Below are 19,856 nucleotides of genomic sequence, written 5' to 3'. Positions count from 1 at the left end.
AAGATCTATATAGCTCTGAAATCCCGAACTAAATTGCTACAGTCCTCCATCCTGTACCTCTCGAGTCATGTGTGGGCTTCCGGGGAAGGAGGCTGACCAGGAGGATGTGCAGGACTGGAAGACTCCAGGGTTAAAATGCCAACTTCCTGCTCGCTGGGGTTCGTCAGCATTGCTCAGTCTGCAACCTCCCCCCTACCCTGCCCCCCACCCCCGCCCCCCCACTCCCTCACACCACTAACTAGGCATCTTCCTTAGACTGTTTCACAGACTCTTTACGAAGAGGATAGCACCTCCTCGCCATTCATGGAGGCCCCTGGCATTTAGAGACACCTCACTCCGTAATGGCAAATGTGATCATTACAAAATATGTCCTCACTCTTGAGAAATGAGTCCCGGAAGCATTCCCACTTAACTTAACATTTGACTAATTAATGGAAATTCAGGAAACTATCTATTGTATTAAGTGAGGTATACCTCACTGTACATATTTATTTAACAAAATAAACACACCCAGAAAAACTTACTTTATCATTTAAGGTGGGATCATTCAATGAGTAGAGCTTATTTGTAATGTCTTTTCCTATAAGATACCTAAATATTTCATACAGGAAGGGTTCGGATTCCAGGAAGTAAGTTAATCTTTCTCTTGACCAGCATAAAAACCTGCAGTTATCGTCTGCAACAATGGTGACCTGACAATGAAACATAGAAAGAAAAAAGTATATCTATGTATATGAATTATGACTACAGTAATTTGGGGAAGAGAAGAGTAGAATAATTTAGTGGATATTATTATAGCAATGATTTATCATATTAGTTAAATTAAAATAAGATCCATACACATAAGCTTCTATAACCATATATAAAATTATGTTTAAAACCAAGCAATCTGAAGACTAAATAAAATCAAATTCTCTGAGTTTTATTGTTTCTTGAGGTCTGGGGACAGAAGAATGGCCACTGTCAATAGCACTGCCGTAGAGTGTGTTAGGCTGATGTTCCAGTTGGACATATAATTTATAGCTAAATATTTCTTTATACCACGAAGATTACCACAGAGGTTGAAGAATACACTTCAAGCAAAAAACAAAACAAAAACTGAGGTAAGATTCACGAGGCCAAGTTATACTAGTAGATGAAAGACCTTCTCTAGCTAAGTCTGCAAACACATACCAGAGAATGAGAAAACTGACTCATGAATCAGTTTCAGGGCCTAGGCTGTTACTAACAAATACGGCCAGCAAGGGACCTTCTCTGGGTCTTTCTGCCATACTATTTACTGAGTGTGACCTTTCAAGACTAGATCCGATCAATGTAGCCCACTTGGGACACACAGAGATCCCGCAGTTAGATCAGCACTGGAAAACCATACCCTTTCCTTAAGTCTTATGACACAGAAAAGTGGAAAAGTACTGTAACTGCACTACAGACAGTTCAAGTATTCCTCAAATAAATCCTTTCTCCAGAGTGAGGGAAGCTAGTGTCAGGAAGCTCTTCCTCCCAGGCAGGTCCCCTTCCATCAGTTAGTACTTCTCTGCACTTCGGTGGCACTCACAGCCCTGAATCCTGACACACCTGTCTCTCCTGAGAGCGATGACAGGAGGGACAGTGCACCTCCATGTCTGGATGTCTGTGTCCAACACGGAGTGGTGCTCAGTGCATGTCTATCCTGTGAAGCAATTAGCAAATGAACACGAATACTCTTGAAGGCAGAAACCATTTTTCTATCTCAACATGAAACTCCAGGTCTATCCAGGTAGGAAATTAATAAAGGCTTGTTTAATTGATATGAAGTAATATCTGGGCCTCACAGCAAATATTTCCAAAGGAGCTCTTTCCCCTTTGTTAGTCACAAAATTAAACCTATTTCAGAAGACAAAGGGTTATTTATGTCTACTAAGAGAGACAACGGAAAACCCAGGAGAGAAGCTGAAATCTGATCTTTACAAATCAGAGAGTTTGGCTACTTTAAAAAGTAGATCAATACTCCTAGGCAAAAAAAACAATTGTAATTATTTATTATCTTAAAAGTGGGAATCTCGCCGAAACCGGTTTGGCTCAGTGGATAGAGCGTCGGCCTGCGGACTGAAGGGTCCCGGGTTCGATTCCGGTCAAGGGCACGTACCTTGGTTGCGGGCATATCCCCAGTAGGGGGTGTGCAGGAGGCAGCTGGTCGATGTTTCTCTCTCATCGATGTTTCTAGCTCTCTATCCCTCTCCCTTCCTCTCTGTAAAATATCAATAAAAATATATTTAAAAAAAAAAATGTGGGAATCTCCAAAACCAAACACATTGAATTTAAGAAATGTGTTAGCAGCTCTGTGACTCCATAAAATACTAAAATCCATTCATTCTTTCAACATATATTATTATGCATATATCTAGTTCCAGACACTGTTCAAGGCAATGAGCTCACAATGATGAACAAGAAAGATAAGATCTTACCCTGTGAAGTTTGCATGCTAGTGAAGGAAGCTGATAGTAAATAAATGAAATATGACACCCTCAGGTAGCAGTATTTGACAAATGTAGAACAGGGGAAAGCTGTAGAGAATGGCTAGGGAATGACAGTCAAATATAATGTCACTCATTTTATATATGTACTAGAGGCCCAGTGTATGGATTCGTGCACCAGTGGGGTCCGTCGGCCTGGCTTGCGGGGATCAGGCGGAAACTGGCTCTCCAACATCCCCTGAGGGATCCCAGATTGCAAGAGCACACAGGCCAGGCTGAGGGACCCCATCAGTGCAGGATCCGGGGCTGAGGAGGGACTGACTGCAGGAAGGCTCCAGGGCGTGTCCGGCCTGTCTTGCCCAGTCCTGATCGTCTTGCCCAGTCACGATCGGCCAGACCCTAGCAGCAAGCTAACCTACTGGGTGGAGCGTCTGCCCCCTAGTGGTCAGTGCTCGTCATAGCTACCAGTCCAATGGTCGAATGGTCGCTTAGGCTTTTATATAGATAGATTGCCTTTAAGATAAAACAGGTTATATTCTCCCCTATTTTTCAGATGCCAAATGAGAAGCAGCAAAAAATGTATTCATGAACACATGTTAACTAGTGGTGGAGTGAACACTTCTGACTTTCAGCCCAGGCGTATTTTCCCACCAGGCCAAACCCTACCCAGCATGTCCAATATTCTCCCCCAACCACCAATATTCTTCAAGATGGCCAAATAGAAAGTAATCTGGCCAAGTGGCCATAAGGTTGGCTCACAGTCCACTGAAAGTCCCTCAGACAAAGACCAGCTAAGCACATGTCATAAAGTTGATATTCTAGTGGAGGAAGCCAAAAAGGAAAGATATATGACCAAAAAAGATAATAATTATAGGATAAGAAGTATACGGTCCAGCCAGTCCTTGGGAGTCCCCAGAAACAGTAGCGGATTGGTACGTAAACGCAAGGTGACTATACCAGTAGGAATAATTAGAGAAAGGTGAGCACCAGGTACTCACAGCGGCCCAGCCAGGCACCTAAGTGCTGAAGAAAGGGTTTGGCGAGTTGAGGTGCCTTCATTTTACAAAGATGTCATCCATGACTTTGGAAAATATAATGCATGAACAGTGGGACAAGGAATTTAAAAAGGAGTTGGAATTCATCCAGGAGAAGAAATTTTAACTAGGTGATAGGTAAGGCATTTCATTTCTTTCCAACCATTTTAAAACTTCATTTCCATGGAGGCAATGGTATTTATATGATACTATAATTTGCTTAGCAAATCCATTTCTTATTGATGGTTAAAAAAACTCTTTAAACATGTTTAAATTATAATTAAATTTAAACTTAATAATAGTATTCGAATAATAAGCTATCACTGCAGTAAGTATGAGTGACTTACAAGTCCATAAGAGCAGGTATTAAGTCGGAAGTGTCTAGTTAATTATTTCCTGTCACAACAGTCAAGTAAAACATACTTTAATGAGGGATTTTTATAAATCAATATTGAAATATTTAAAGCTTCTGTAAAATAAATCACTTCTTGAGGTATTAGGTTATCCTTAGCAGAGCCATACTTCTTGAGTTCTTGTGAAGAATTTTACTGAAGAAATAAAAGCAAACATGGCAATGGAAGACACGGAATCATTTCTTTCAGGTAGAGTTCAACTAAAGCATTTACAGCCAGGTTTGGTGTGATTACCTCAAGGTCCTGGGTCAGCCCCTCACCTTAGAGCAGGGGTCCTCAAACTACGGCCCGCGGGCCACATGCGGCCCGCCGAGGACATTTATCCAGCCCGCCGGGTGCCGCTGCTTGTCCTGCTTAGCAGCCAACTCGTCCCGGGCCCACAGTGCGCATAGGAATTTGTTCATAGTTTTTTTTTTAAACTATAGTCCGGCCCTCCAACGGTCTGAGGGACAGTGAACTGGCCCCCTGTTTAAAAAGTTTGAGGACCTGCCTTAGAGTCCAAGCCACTCTACACCTCACACAATGAGAAGACGATACACAAGAACAAGGGTGTCTGAGGGAGTTGCCGAATGGACTAGAACCAGAAACAGCAGTTTCACAGGAACTTTGGTCTGGAGCAGCCACAAGTTCAGAATCTGTTTCTCAGCTCTACCACTGTGTCTATCATTACAGTTACCCCATGTCCCTGAACAACATTTGCTGTGCAGGCAAGTCCACCTGCCTTCCTTTCATCCTATTGTATAATTCATTAGTACCACTGCCAAAGAACAAACCGAAACAAACATGTAAAGGAAGTAGCTCCTTGTTAGAGTACTTGTAACTAACGGTTCAGAATTAGAGAAAAGTCAGATTAGCAGGTAAAGAGTACGGAGTGGAACAGTTACCACTGACCATTTCAAGTGTCCTCTGCCTTAGGCACAATTAGTAAGACACTGGCCATGGGAACATGAGACATTTTTCATTTGGGAACTTGCTTCATTAAGAGGTGATGTACTCCTACACAGATGTGCAACAGCTATTTTTACTCTTGAGTAACTGCCAATAGGAACATTTTGTACACAGTCTCTCCGGAGGGCTCACTCTGATGGAGTCTGAACCAACTGTACAGAATACAGGTTGGATGATGCTGGAGTAATTGTTATCCATTAATCAGTTAGGAAATGCTACCCCGACTCTATGCAGAGAATAGCCGACTGGTGTTTGGAAAGGCTGAATGCATACCCTTCACCCAGCTATGGTACCTCTATTTGGGTCATGGAATCTTCACAGCAATTATCAGGAACACTTGTCAACTACCAAATCCCAATTCCAGACCCCAAGAAGAAAGAGAACTGTAACTACTAGTAGGAATTCTTTTTTTTTGGTCAATTATAAATATAATAATTTGAAGTTCAGTAGAAATGATAATGCATGTTATATCTCAGGCCTCGCAGGGAGCCATTTGCTTCTAGAAATGAAGGAGGTTCAGTTCCCAGCCTCTCTCCAAATCCCACTCTCTTCAGGATCCTGTAAGACTGAACTATTGTGTAAAAGCACTTGCTACTATACACAGAGGCTTTGGAAAAAATTGTAAGGAGGTCAGAGGAAAGAAGTGGCCCTGTTCTAGTTGTAAAGGTGGTGACTGAAGATAACAATATGAACATAAATCTCAGTGCACGGCTGACTCTCGCAAACACAAGATGAGAGTGTAAATTGAAGGAGCCCGGGTATATAGCACTTGCTTCTGTAGCTTAAGCTCAGCTGCGTGGGAATAGCATTGCAACCAGTCAGTGAATATGTCCAAGACCTCTAGTAAGAGTACGTCACTTTAACGAGTTGTCCTGTTACTCAAGCCAGTTACTCGGGCAGGGTGGGAGTAGGGCATGGCTGAAACCATTGCAAAAAAGCTAAACTGTATGTCTATAATATCCTTTGGACTGAGACATGAACTGGTTTCAGTCTTCCTGAAAATCATGCTGGATTTAAAAAAATACTCATCACAAGAAAAGATATGTAATTATGTATGGTGATAAATGTTAACTAGACTTGTTGGGGTGTTGTTTGCAATATATACAAATATTGAACCATTATGTTGTACACCTGAAACTAATATAATGTTATATGTCAACTATACCTCAATTTAAAGTAAATTGATAAAGTAAATAAATATCCTCAAAAAACACCATGCCAAAACATACCTGGAATTTTTCACCTTTGTGCATCTGAGTTGATCTAAATTCAGGAGAATCTATAAAGGCACAGGGGTAAATGTTATGCAGAAAATGTCCTCGATAGGAGACCTTCATTCTGATAACAGAAATTAATGTTAATAAATGCATAATATCTCACAAAATAACATGACGATCCTTAAAATCTCCATAATCTTATGGGTTTTGATTTTATGTTAAGTTTTAAAGACTCCACAGATGACTGACATAATTAAAAGTACTTCCCAAAGACAAGTATTTATTTCAAAATAAATTTCACCAACAATAAGAAAAAGAAGACAGGTTCTAGCATTGACCCACATGTGTACCTTCCAATAGCTACCATCGCTCTTATACCTACAGTGGTCATACTCAAACTCAGGAACTTTTGAGAGAGAAAGGGTGGTATTAATGATTATTCCAGAACAATATACACTAGGCTCTTCCTAGAAGGCTGATATTCCTAGAAGTTATACTTATGATATTAAAAAATAATCACCTCTGAAACATGCACAAGCTTCTTGAACTTTAGTGCCTAATTTAAACCTACTTCAATTTTGATTCATTAACTTTAAATAAAAGGTAAAAAAAAGATGAACAGTGTTCACAACTGAAAATCCTGACACCAGCAAGGTTGAGAGCAGCAAATTCCAGGTAACTAACATGTCGCTCTGTAGTGTTCCAAAATGCAGCCATGAAATTCAAGTTCCCCACCAACAAAGTCTGCCACCGCTTCCTCCATTATTTGACAACTAGGGGCCCAGTGCACGAAATTCGTGCACAGGTAGGGTCCCTAGCAGCTGCTGGCTGCTGGCCGGGGCCTCCCTTCCTCAGCTGCCAGCTGCCAGCTGGGGCCTCCCTTTCCCATCTCCCTTCCCCGGCTGTTGGCTGCTGGCTGAGGCCTTCCTTCCTTCTGCGCCATCCGCTGGTGGTCAGCACACGTCATAACGAGTGATCGAACTCCCGAGGGGACACTTTGCATATTAGGCTTTTATATATATAGATATCCCCTTCCATTCACTCTCTACCTAGGGGCCATGAGAAGATCACTTACCTTCCCTTCAAGAGAATACTCAGACGGTCGTCAACTGAGGTTTTATCCTCTGCAGCATAAGTCTGGCCCTTTGTCAAGGTTTGGATCATACAAAACTGTCCAGTTAATCTTCTGAACAAATCTGGAGGCACTCGGAGTGGTTCAAACAATCGCCGGTATACGCCATTGAGTTCCTTTTCAATCTTGACCTGAAATGCAGCCATGACAGATGCTGTACTAATGCAGCAATATCAAAACAGTGGCGTCTGTGGTCCAAGTACCGTTTTGGGAATAAATTTGTAATGCAGACCCTCGCTGTTCCATATTTCAGTCAGTGGAATCTCACACAGTAAGTGATGATATCGGTTTAGAGGCTAAAAGGGCATTTTTGCAGAGAGCATATGGGGAAGATTTGCACTATTGATCACACCTCTCCCTAGCTGCTATAAAGCAACTGTGGAGGTTGTGAATGTTATTACAGCATTCACCTTCCCAATCTTAGCATTTTCTATAAACAACACAAAACCTTTTTATTTTTAGAACAATACTGTTTCACAGAAATTACACTAACTTTGAAATATTTCGCAGAAAATAAACAAAAATAGGAATCAATGTAAAAGCACATTTATGAAAATACATACATTAGGTTTTTTATCTACATGTAATTATCATTCAATGCATCGATACAGGAAAATAATTGCCCACAGCTGCAAACATTGCTTCTCATTTATTTATTCTGAAGCACAGTGAGGAGTGTAAAAAGGTTTCAGTGTAGCAGTTTTATGCTAAGCTAAAATAAAATCTGTAGAAGAGAGAACCCACTGGTGAGTAAGACTGGCTACTGGAGGAAGAGAAAAGCAAAATGACTCAATTGCCTCTGTTGTGAGACAACCAAGCCCAGGTCACACCCATCTTTGGGCCCAGCATTCGTCTGGGAAAACTGGACTGCATGCCAATGAACTTTGGGGTTCAAGTGATCATCCATCCCAACAGAATCTATGGCAGTCACACTATGAAGCTTATACATCCAGAGGACTACTTGTCCTGCTGTTTAATTGCAATGAAGAACCAGCATTTATATTTTTCAAAAAAGTTGGCTTATAGTCTGAGAAAACACACAAAAGCACAGATATTAAGTGATTTACTCATGGGGAGCTGCCATCACATCAGCAACTTCTGAACCTTATGTTCAAAACTTGGGTTCCAGCAAATGCTTACATTCAGAAACTGTAATCCTCATTATTACCGTCATTTCCCTCCTCCACTCTGGAGTGCTAGTGATGTGTTTAAAATAACTTATTCACATGTATGTCCCAATCCCAGTATGTACACTAGCCAGAGTAGCCCAGTAATGAACATATGAACTGAAGTCTACTGACTCATATTCATAACCTGCAAGTCTTAGCCCAAGCCCCAGTTCCATGAAGCCCTCTTAATGCTTCTCTTTGAAAGCATTCAGTCATCAAATGTTTTTTGAGCACCTACTATGTGCCAATCATGGTTGACAGGAACAGGGAATACAATAATAAGTGTGGTAGATAATATTATTATTCCCAACTATTTACTGCTCCCACCCCCTGTAAGAGGATTATACATCCCCTAACCCCATCCTACCCCCACATTATCAGGCATGGCCGTGTCACTTGCTATGGCCAATAAAATGTGAACAGAACTGACATATACCCCCTGCAGAGCAGAAACTTTAAGAGACACTGGGTCTCTTGTACTTCTCTCTCTGCTATGAGAATGCATGTGCAAGCAGAACCTGCTGCTTCAGCAGAGACCCCGAAATGAAGAAGACACATGGAAGAGAGTCACGGTTGACACACAGCTGCCAGAATCCACATATAAGGCGGGTGAGAAAAAACCTGTTGCTGGTGTGTATCACTGAGACTTTCAAGTTGTTTATTATGCAGCATAACCTAGAGAAAAGTAATACACTAGGGAAAACAGGCTGGGCTATACTCTCATGGAATGTCTATTATATATATCATCTGTAATTTCCCATGAATTGTCTTGTTTTCTACACACATCTGGCCTTGAGCACAAGATTAGGGCAAGGGCAAGCACTGAGTGTTTTACTTTACTGAGTATTTGCGTGTGCCTTGGACAGTCAGTAAACAAGTATGGAGTGAATTCTAGGAGCCCTGCTGTTTTCCTGTTCTATCTACACCTTTTTGTTCTTGGTATAACCAAGGAAACACAGCAAGATAAATCAGAATTGAAAAGAAGTTAAATCCTAGTGTTTTGATGACAACTCACCAAAAATGGTGATATCCTTAAATGAATATTTTGAGCATAAGGAAAAATATAGTCATTATATTTAAAAACTAGCATGAAAAACATAGCATGAGGTATTTGTAAATTGCTAATATGTTTATTGAAGTTGCCTATAATTAATTTTATAAATAGGCAAAGATATTCCCAAGTAACATTTGAATATCAATATACAAAAGAAATAATGAAGTTATATGATGAAAAAAGAGAGAATACTATCAAGCTGTCTCATGTCTAAACTGCCCTAATGATTTTAAAAGTTTAAAAAACCCATCTGTAGAACACATTTCACGGTATTCAAATGTTTCACTTTCAGGCATATGTAAAGAGTAAGTCTCATCCGGAATGATATTGAAGGGACTAATGATGTTAGATGCTTATTCTCAAGTCTGAACAAAGTGCTCTAAAAACTTTTAAGCTTTAAAAATCTCTTCCTTGCTAATTAATTTTTAGTAATTACCGGTCTTTTCTTGAACAAAAGATATGAAAGATGCAACATATTGACACCCAGGAACACCGAGTTCCAGATCACGATATCCAAGGCACATCGGTAGAGTGTGGCCCACATGATGTAAAAGGAGCATCCTGTTGAATAACAAAATTAAATATGTTAGATGTTTAGAACAGCTTTGGCACGAAGCTTAATAAATTATAAAATAAACCAAACACATTCTAGAAATACCTAAGCCAAACATCACATTTTCATTTTTTTGGTCTGATTGTCAAAAAGAAAAACATGCTTTGTTGCAGAAAATTTGTAAAGTTAGAAAATATTTTTTAAAATCTGTAATTCTACTACTTAGAGAAAACCACTACTGATATTTAATACTTCTTTACAGTGTTTGTACATTGTTACCTGATGGCAAAACTACCATATGTAATTTTAAAACATACTCTGTTACTTATTGCAGCAATTTTCCCATTATATTAGAAGTCTTTGAGTACGTAGGTGGGTTTTTTGGCAGGTGAATCTGAAATTATTTTTAAGATACATAATTAAAATATTCAAAATAAATCTATTATAATTCTAAGTGTTATCAAGACTCATCTATAATAATAAAAGCATAATATGCTAATTAGACTGGGCAGCCCAACGACCTTCCAGACGTCCTTCTGGATGAAGCTGTGGCAGCAGGAGGCTGAGGCAGAGACGGTTAGGGATGATCGATCAGGCAGGCAGGTGAGCAGTTAGGAATGATCAGGCAGGCAGGGAGAGTGGTTAGGAGCGATCAGGCAGGCAGGCAGAGTGGTTAGGGGCGATCAGGCAGGCAGGCAGGCAGAGGGGTTAGGGGCAATCAGGCAGGCAGAGTGGTTAGGAGCCAGTGGTTCCGGATTGCGGAGGCCGGGCTAAGGCACCCCCTCCCTCATGCATGAATTTCATGCACTGGGCCTCTAGTTAATTCATGTTAGTGTAAGTAGCAGTTTGGATTACAGAAAGCTACTGATTGTTTTGTAAGTTTATTATCACTAACCGATGGACAATAAATAAAATAACAAAGCAGTGTCCTCTGAATTTTTCCAAGAGGAAAATAATTACTGGTATTTGGTTAGTCCTTTGGAGTTAGAATTATCTTTATAAGATACATTTACTTTATTTAAATATCATAGCAACCTTTTGAGATAAGGTTTATTACAATTTTATTTAATTTTAGAGATGAGATAGCATATGTAGTTTTTAATGACTGTAACTGATTAGACCATCATTTATTTAACCATCTCCCTATTGGTGGACAGATGATATTCGTTTGAGGTGTAATTTTTGATAAGTAGCCAAAAATCTCTTTATATGTAAAAATTGATCTGTTTTTGTGACTGTTTGCTTAGGGGTAGATTATCTGACAGTAAGTCAAGGGAATGAACTTCATAGCTTTTGATGACATTGAAGAATTGTTTTCCAAAAGGTTTCTAAAATTTATAATCCTATTAGTTGGGGATGCAAGTATCAAACTGTCAATATTATAAAATTTGAAAACCCTTAATTTGATAGTGAGGAATTTTGCATAATTTGTACAGTTATATTTTGCATTTCCATGATTTCTGGTGAGTTTGAATATTTTACCATCTGAATATCTTCTAACCATTTGGTGGTTATTCATTCACCTATGAGAATCTTCCTAGTTTTTCTTATCGAGTCTTTTACTTTAAATCAAATATCAATAGCTTCTTTTGATTAATTTTATAGTGAGAGCATCAATATATATCTTTTTAATTTAAAATAAAATAACAAATATTATACAAATATATCAATGACACACACATAAAAGCTAACCTCCCATGTTAAAAAGTTATTCATTTGCAATTTTTTTCTCCATCAGAATAATTTGGGGCACCTAAATAGCAGCATGAAATGTAAAACTTTAAATGTTCTTTAAATATTTCATAGCTAAATTTGAAAAAATGTAAACTATTACTTCAATGAGACAGGATAACCTGATGGGAGGGCTGGCTGGGAAGCTGGAGGACCTGAATTACAGTCCTGGGTAGGCTACCATCTCCCAGCCTTAGTTTTGATGAGTCATTTAACTTCTCCAGGCCTCAGTTTCTTCATTTATAAAGTGTTAAATTATCTCCTTAGTCCACCTCCAAAACTCTGTCTTCAAACTCATTTTTTGCTTTTGATTTTTATAGGGTGTTGTTTTTTCCATTCAACACTCTGCTCTCCTGCTGCAATCCCTGTCTTACTCAGAGGTAACAGACAAGGAAGTCCCACAAGCTACCTTATAGCTACCCTTCCATATTAGCTCATTGGCCATTCCATGCCATATTTCATATATTTGAGGCACAATGAGCTAGTGTTCATTCTCCCTAAATATGCCTTCTCCCCTGTGCCTTTTACCTGGATACCACACACACTCACACTCAAAGGAATCCTGCTCATCTTCCAAAAGCCAGCTCCTACGTCATTTCCTCAGTGGGACCTTGCTCCACCTTCATGCTAAGCATATCACTCTCTCCATTTCTCCCTGGCACTGGGCATCCCTGCATCACATATGGCCACCCATCTGTTCTCTGGTCCTAAAAGAGTGTCTTTCTCAAGAAGGGAGACTGCCTTCTCAAACTTTGTCTGACAAATCACAGGTGCTCAAAAATACACCTGAATAAATGAATCATTAGGGAAATAATCACGAGAGTAATTTGTCAAAAATCACTGGCTAAACCAGGGGTGGGCAAACTTTTTGACTCGAGGCCACAATGGGTTCTTAAACTGGACCGGAGGGCCGGAACAAAAGCATGGATAGAGTGTTTGTGTGAACTAATATAAATTCAAAGTAAAGGAGCGGAGGGGAGACCAAGAGAACCAGATAGAACAGCCGGATCTGGCCCGCGGGCCGTAGTTTGCCCACGGCTGGAAACCCTAGCCGGTTTGGCTCAGTGGATAAAGCATTGACCTGCAGACTGAAGGATCCCAGATTCGATTCTGCTCAAGGGCACATGCCTGGGCTGTGGGCTTGATCCCCAGTGTGGGGCCTGCAGAAGGCAGCCAATGAATGATTCTTTCTCATCATTGATGTTTTTATCTCCTTCTCCCTCTCCCTTCCTCTCTGAAATCAACAAAAATATGTAAAAAAAAAAGAATCACTGGCTACAAAAAATAAATTCAATTGTTTTAGTATTTTGATGTGAATCAATTTAATCTGCTTCATCAGGGTTACTGGAGCCCCTCATAAAAGTTTTATTTAAACTATTGTGTCTGGGTAATTGCTCTTGTTCCTAATGTTGCTTCTGCCCATAGTAAGTATATGCCTATTCAAATAGTAATATTGAAGACTAGTACTTACTGTGCCAAGCACTATTGTAAGACAAATGTGTACACACACACAGACACACACACTCACAACAACCATAGGAGGAGGTATTACTAGTATTTTTACCCTACTGGACTCACGTGGAAACTGAAGTATAGAGAGGTTAAATCACTTGCTCCAGTTACACAGTTAGCAAGTGCTGGAACCAGGATTCAAAGCATAAAATCTGGCTCCAAAATCCACACTCTTACATAGGAAGGGATTTACTGATATCTGGGAAATCTAAAGAACACATGAAAACATCTTTGTGATTATCTAAAATAAGGGTATGGCTGACAAAGGCCTATGGTCTAAGTTACTTGAGACACTGCTAAGTCAATAACAAATACATATGTTTGGTATGCTATCGACCTGACAGGGAATTCTCTAAAGCCCCCAGTGCAAAACCCATCAGGTGCCAGTTACAGAAGCTACATAAAATCTCAGTTAGGTTTCTTACCTATAGCTAACATCCCCCTAAGAAGTATCATGTGGAGGTGGAGAGTAGTTGGAATAACCAACCCAATTGCAAAAAAAATATTTGCTACATGAAAAACCAGATGATGTATTTCTCTCCAGTTTTCACAAGTGGTCTCATTGGAAGGCACAGGTATAATACTTTCTAACTTAGGTGTAAAACCTATTGCAGGCAATTCTGCCAATGGGCTGGACTCAGTATAATTCATCTTGAAAATTCCTGTAAAAACAAACAAAAGGACAATCATAAAAATGGTGGCTGTACTTATCACCCCCATAAGTGTTATACCAAAATTATTTCTGTGAACCAAATGCTGGTAAATAGACTTCTCTGGTGCTTGTGAATCGGACAGACCAGGTCCCAATCCAAGCTCTGTTACATACTGAATCCTTATCTGTTAAATGATGATAATAATTCCTCATTTGACTTTATGATTAACATTTGACTTTACCATTAAGTGAAATAAAATACATAAAATATTTAGCATGGTGCACAACTATTCTCTGATATTTATATATATATATATATATATATATATATATATGTATATATATCTGTAATATACATATCTGTATATACACATACATGATGGTGAAAGAGAGGAATGGTGGAATTAGCTAGTCTGAAAGATAATCACCAATGTGCACAAACTACAGCAATTACAAAGTTATTTAGTATAGTCTTCCATAATATTTCCAATAGTAAACTAAATCTAAAAATAGGAACAAAAACTGGAATAACTTATTTTTTGAATACTTTGAAAAAACTAATGCCCTCATTTTTAAATATGAAGGCTTAGGATATTTAGAAGGCTCTACTGTTATATTGTGAAGTAACTGTATAATACATTATGAATATACATTCTACATTATCATATATGTACATAATGAATACATTACTATAATCATTTATGTATACACAGAAAGATATAACGTTTACTCCATGTTTTAGTGTCTAATTTAAATCTCTACTTTCCCATAAATATCCTAGTTGGTTGCATCTCACAAATTGAAAAGTAGCAAACTTCCATTTTACTTATATGTAGGACATGAATATACATTGAACTATTTAATATTAAAATCTGTGGTGAATATATTTCAAAGAATAAGTATTTTACACAAAGTGGCACTACTTTCTGACCATATTACCTGTCCTCCATCTCTGATATTTAAACAACTCTTTCTATTATTTATACAAATTGGTCCCTGACAAAAACTATGTAGATTTACAGAATAGGTGAATTATTCTGTTTCAAGAATTCAAAATGGGAACTGAAAATACCTTTAATTTAAAATATGTATTTCTTTCCAAATAAGGTTATACAATTAACCATATTTTCCATTCATTGTTTTCATCATACTAAAGGTTTTAGGTGGGAAAATAATTGGTGCAGGTTGGGCATTTTGAAAATATATTATTAGACAAATGTATAAGAATTCCACATCTCTTAAGATGATTAGAGAACATACACACAAACTTACAAACTGTGAATGAAATGATCAAGTCATTTAAAGATCTCTTCACATAATTCTGAAATAGCTCATAAATACAAGAGAAATAGTTGACTTAGTATTAATTTTCTGCAAAAAGAAAAGAAATGACAAAAATTCAACTACTTTCCAAGTGTTTGAATCCATAAAAATAGAAGCCTATTAGGATAGGGGACATCATTATTTTAGTAACTCTACCTACACAAAGTTTGTTTTCATTGGGAATCAAATCAGAATTAACCTCATAATTTCTGCAGGAGGGATATCAGTCATAAGCTTCTGTCTATGTCAGCTTATGTGTTAGCATTACGTAAGCTAACAACAACTACCATTTCTGTTGTACCTTAGAATGCGATTTCACTCCCTTTGTCCTATTTGTTCTCCTAACTACCCTATGTTCTCCATGAGGCAGGGTCAATGACATATTCATCTATGTAGAGAATGCCAGAGGTGAAAGCCATACGGAGGGGACACAAACAATGAGGAACACAGTTAGAAATCACTTTTCAGCCTCCCCAAACCTCAGCAGTAAAGACGGGAGAATGGCTACCCTTCCTGAGGTTGAGAGTCAGAGTCCTTGAACAGAGGCAGCTGGACTAGAGGTCTCAAACCTCTTCAAATTAAATGGCCTGTGCCTCTAATACACATTTATATAATAAGTTAATTAACACCCCCCCCCCCACACACACACACATTCACCTGATTATACTTGTATTACCAACTAATTCACTGCAGTATGAAAAGTACCAATTTTTGGTCCAAGAGAAATGACAGGAAAACTATAATCTACTGACCCAAGAACCAGGGAAATAATAATATAAATTTTTTAAAGTTGAGATCATCTTATAATATATTTTGATGCACTACACCTTATTAGATATTTATATACACACAGTTCATACATTTAAGTTTCTATATGTATTTATTATATTGTATGATATTAACATTATATATTATAAATAATTTTACTTATATATTTATTGTCTACTATATGTCTATATATATTTACCTGTATGTCTATTTTGAAATGCTAGTTACCTATTGTCGATAAATATTGATAGGATCTTGCCAATTTCAGCTTCCTTTGATTTGTAATAGTGGATTTAAGTGGTTTACACTGAACTATCCTTATACAGAGAATGAATGGGTCTAATGAGGCAGATGAGTATGGTAAACTTTCAGATTCATTTCGATTAAGAAAACTTCTTTCTTCCATTAGTTCTAGGAGTCTAATTCCTAAAATTACTGGTTCTAGTAAAGTCCTATTTATCTACTGGTTTTCTGAAAGGTGTTTGCAAGCTAAATAGCTAAATGGTGAAACTCACCTTAACCCTCCACCAAACTATAAAAATGAAAAACAGCCCTAACCGGTTTGGCTCAGTGGATAGAGCATGGGCCTAAGGACTGAGGGGTCCCAGGTTCGATTCCGGTCAGGGGCATGTACCTTGGTTGCGGGCACATCCCGAGTGGGAGGTGTGCAGGAGGCAGCTGATTGATGTTTCTCTCTCATTGATGTTTCTAGCTCTCTATCCCTCTCCCCTCTTCTCTGCAAAAAATCAATAAAACATTTTTAAAAAATGAAAAAGGTAACAGCAATGAGCAAAAGTCGTGCTAGTATACTTATTCAATTCACTCTGTAATTCCAACGGAACCTTTGCATATCTTCGAAATCCCAAAGGGCATTATGTCGCTAAGAGCCGTTTCACTCTTAGAAACAAGCAATTTCTGTAACTTGTGTGGCCAACAACCGGTTTCCCAAAGCCTGGTTAATGAGGGCTCGGGGATAGGGAATAGGTGGGATGGTAGAGGTGGCGAGGATCTCGGGTTCTCGAGCCATTTACGCACCCCGGGCCCCGGCTCACCTGGTTCCTGAAAGAAGGGGTCAGTATCAACTGTTCTCCTGGATCCCGAGCTCCCGGGCCACGAGGGATGCGCCCTTAGCGCGTTCCTTCTCACCCTCCCAGCTCCGGGCCGGCAGCGACACAGTGCACCGTCTCGGTGCAGGACCCGGCGGCCCTACAGGAGGCGGGGAGGAGCCGTAGTGGGTTCAGGGTCAGGGAACCCCGGGAGGCCAGCGGGGAGAGGAGAGGCCGAGCTCCCCAAGGATCTGCCAGAGGCAGAGCGCGGGAACGGGCACCCGATGGGGCCCGAGCGCCCAGGAACGCTGGCACTCCCAACCCGAGTGGCGGCAGCGGACACTTGAGGGTCTGAGGCCAAACGCCTAGACCCGCGGAGCAGAGCGGCTTCGAGGGACAGGGAAGCCCTCGAGAGGGCGCGGCCAGCGAGGAGCAGGCGGGGCGCCGGGGCCCGCAAAGTTGCTCCCAGTGGAGCAGGGATCCAACTTTCGCTTCCCGATTTAGCCCGGGAGCGCGAGGCTGCAAATAGCCGGGCTCCGGGTGTCAGCTGCGCCTCCAGCTCCTTACCTGGCTTGTCCCTGGCACCGAGCCTGGGCGGCGCTGGCCAAAGTTTGGAGCAGCGAGCGGCGGGGCGCGGGGGACCCCGGCGCGGCGGCTCGACGGGCGCCCAGACGCCCAAGCCTCGGAGGTTCGGCGGGTCCGGAGGCTCCTCGGCGCGCGTCGGGTCCCCGCGCCCGCAGCCGCTCAGACTAAAATAGGCAGCGGCCGGGGCTGGGTCCGCACAGCGCACGCGCCCGGCGCTCCACGGCGGGCGGAGCCCCAGCCCTCCACCCGACTCCCCTCCCGGCTCCTCCAACTCCCAGCCCGGCGGCAGCACCGTGATCACTTTGAAACACCCGCTTCTTTCTTCCCCTGTTTCCTCTCTACTGCTCGATTCTGCCCTTGTTTGGTCATGAGTGTGGGTGCGGGCGGCATCTTGGGACCGGCGGCGGCGGTCGCTCATCCCCCTGGGGTACCTCGAGCAGCAGAGTCCCGCGGGGAGAGAAGAGAGGATAAGAAATGAGAACTAGAATCTTCATTTCCCCTGCAAAGCCGAACGACCCCCGCGCCTCAGTCCTGTCTGGGACAATCGCCCGCTGCTCAGCACCGGCAGCGAGGGGCCGGAGAGCGCGCTGCGCGCGTCTGAACCTGGCGGCGGAGGCTGGCGGTTTGGTTCACATGGACTCAGGACACCGCCCTCGGGGACCCGCCAGGGGCCGGACCAAGCCAGCCCTGCTGCTGCGGGTGCCACGAGGGAGAGACTTTTGACGAGACCCACTGTTTTGTTTTCAAAGGAGAGCATTTATCCGAAATTTGCATTCCCTTGGCGGTGCGGGGCCCTCTCTTGTAAGCGAAGCTCCACCGAATAGGCCACGTAAATTTGGTCGAGTTGGGACCTTAAATTGGAAAACAAGACGTGAAAGTACGCTCCAATCAATCTTTACTGTTTGTAGAGGACAGCTATGTGGGTAAGAAATGCAGGGCAAATTAATGAAAAGTTGGCATGAGGGGGAGGGCTGGATGACTACAGAGGAAGGTTAGATGGGCATTCACAGTTTCCACCCAAGTGTCCCATTATGGGATGGAATTTGTGCCTATTACTAGAGTCTGGGGTCCCTCATGGGTGCCAAACATGATCTAAATATACAAAACACTAGTTACATGATAAAGTGAGTACCTCCGAGTGCCACGTCTCACCAGTAAGGGGCAGCTCAGCATTCTAGATCATAGGTAATAGTGCTGGACAGACCAGGTGTGAACCCTGCCTCTTCTACAGCCAACTGTGCCTTTGGGGGAGTCACTTAGCTTTCCGTGCCTCAGTTTCTTCTTCTGTACTATGGGGCTGGTAATGATGGTGATGATGATGATATTGCACTTGTACCTCCTAGGATGGTTTTGAGGACTAAATGATTATATACTATATGGCTTAGAGTGGTATGTGGTACATAGTTCTATGTACGCGAATATATGTTTTACTTATAAAGCTCCTCTAACATGTTTGAAATTTGCTATAACTATATAAGATTAATTTTCAAGGCTACTTCTTCAGTCTATTTCTTTCTAGATGCTCTGCCAGCCATTTCAGTTGCTACCAATAGACACACTTGAGGATGTGGATGTAATAATAAACGTGCCCAAAGATTTTGCATGGATATTCATTGGAGGGTGACATACAATGAGTACTGGAAACAACCTAAATTCTAACTGTAGGGGACGAAGTAAATTATAGGACATCCAAACAATCTTGTTATAAGCAGCCATTTAAAATAATTTATAGTAAGATAATAAAGACATAATAATGTCTATTAATTAGATAGAAGACAGGTCAGCAAACAATGGCCCTAAAACCCAGCCTACTGCCCATGTTTGTACAAACTCTGAGCTAAAAGTGTTTACATTTTTAATAGTTGAAAAAATCAAAAGATGAATAATATTTCATGACATGTGAAAATTATATGAAATTCAAGTTCAGGGACCATAAAGTTTAATTGGAACCAGCCACCTCATTCATTTATAGCTGCATTTGTCCTACAAAGGCATCACTGAGGGGTTGCAACAGAAACCATATGACCCTGCAAAGCCTTAAATATTTATTTGACCCTTCACTGAACAATTTTACTGACCCTGATATAGAGTGCCAGGCACTGTTGTAAGCGATTAAGATCTATTAAGCCATTGAATCTTCACAACAGGCCCTATGAAGAAGCAGTTACTGTTTGGATCTCCATTTTATAGATGGGAAACTGGAATAGCAGAGAGGTTGAGTAGCCTGCTCAGGATTACACAGCTGAGCCAGGATGTGAACCAGATA

At 40.8% G+C, this 19,856-nt stretch overlaps 1 protein-coding gene across 2 annotated transcripts in view; it reads right to left on the bottom strand.

Annotated features, from left to right (window-relative positions):
• POPDC1 (popeye domain cAMP effector 1) overlaps window positions 1-17,906 on the bottom strand; it is a 38,790-nt gene extending 20,884 nt beyond the window's left edge. The window contains exons 1-7 of one of the 2 annotated variants that reach the window (XM_080664280.1): window positions 17,573-17,793; window positions 17,012-17,165; window positions 13,642-13,878; window positions 9,857-9,981; window positions 7,141-7,328; window positions 6,078-6,186; window positions 525-692 (exon numbers count right to left, since the gene is read on the bottom strand). In XM_080664280.1, coding sequence (XP_080520406.1) covers window positions 525-692; window positions 6,078-6,186; window positions 7,141-7,328; window positions 9,857-9,981; window positions 13,642-13,867 — 816 coding nt within the window. In that variant the 5' untranslated portion in view covers window positions 13,868-13,878; window positions 17,012-17,165; window positions 17,573-17,793. Of the gene's footprint in view, window positions 1-524; window positions 693-6,077; window positions 6,187-7,140; window positions 7,329-9,856; window positions 9,982-13,641; window positions 13,879-17,011; window positions 17,166-17,572 lie in introns of both variants that reach the window. The other variant, XM_080664281.1, reaches the window with a different exon arrangement.
• Window positions 17,907-19,856: the final 1,950 nt, after the last annotated feature.

The sequence above is a fragment of the Plecotus auritus genome, assembly GCF_963455305.1.
Source record: "Plecotus auritus genome assembly, chromosome: 4".
Taxonomy (NCBI): domain Eukaryota; kingdom Metazoa; phylum Chordata; class Mammalia; order Chiroptera; family Vespertilionidae; genus Plecotus; species Plecotus auritus.
The sequence above is the reverse complement of the archived record's forward strand: the minus strand, read 5'-3'. Positions and strand labels throughout refer to the sequence as shown.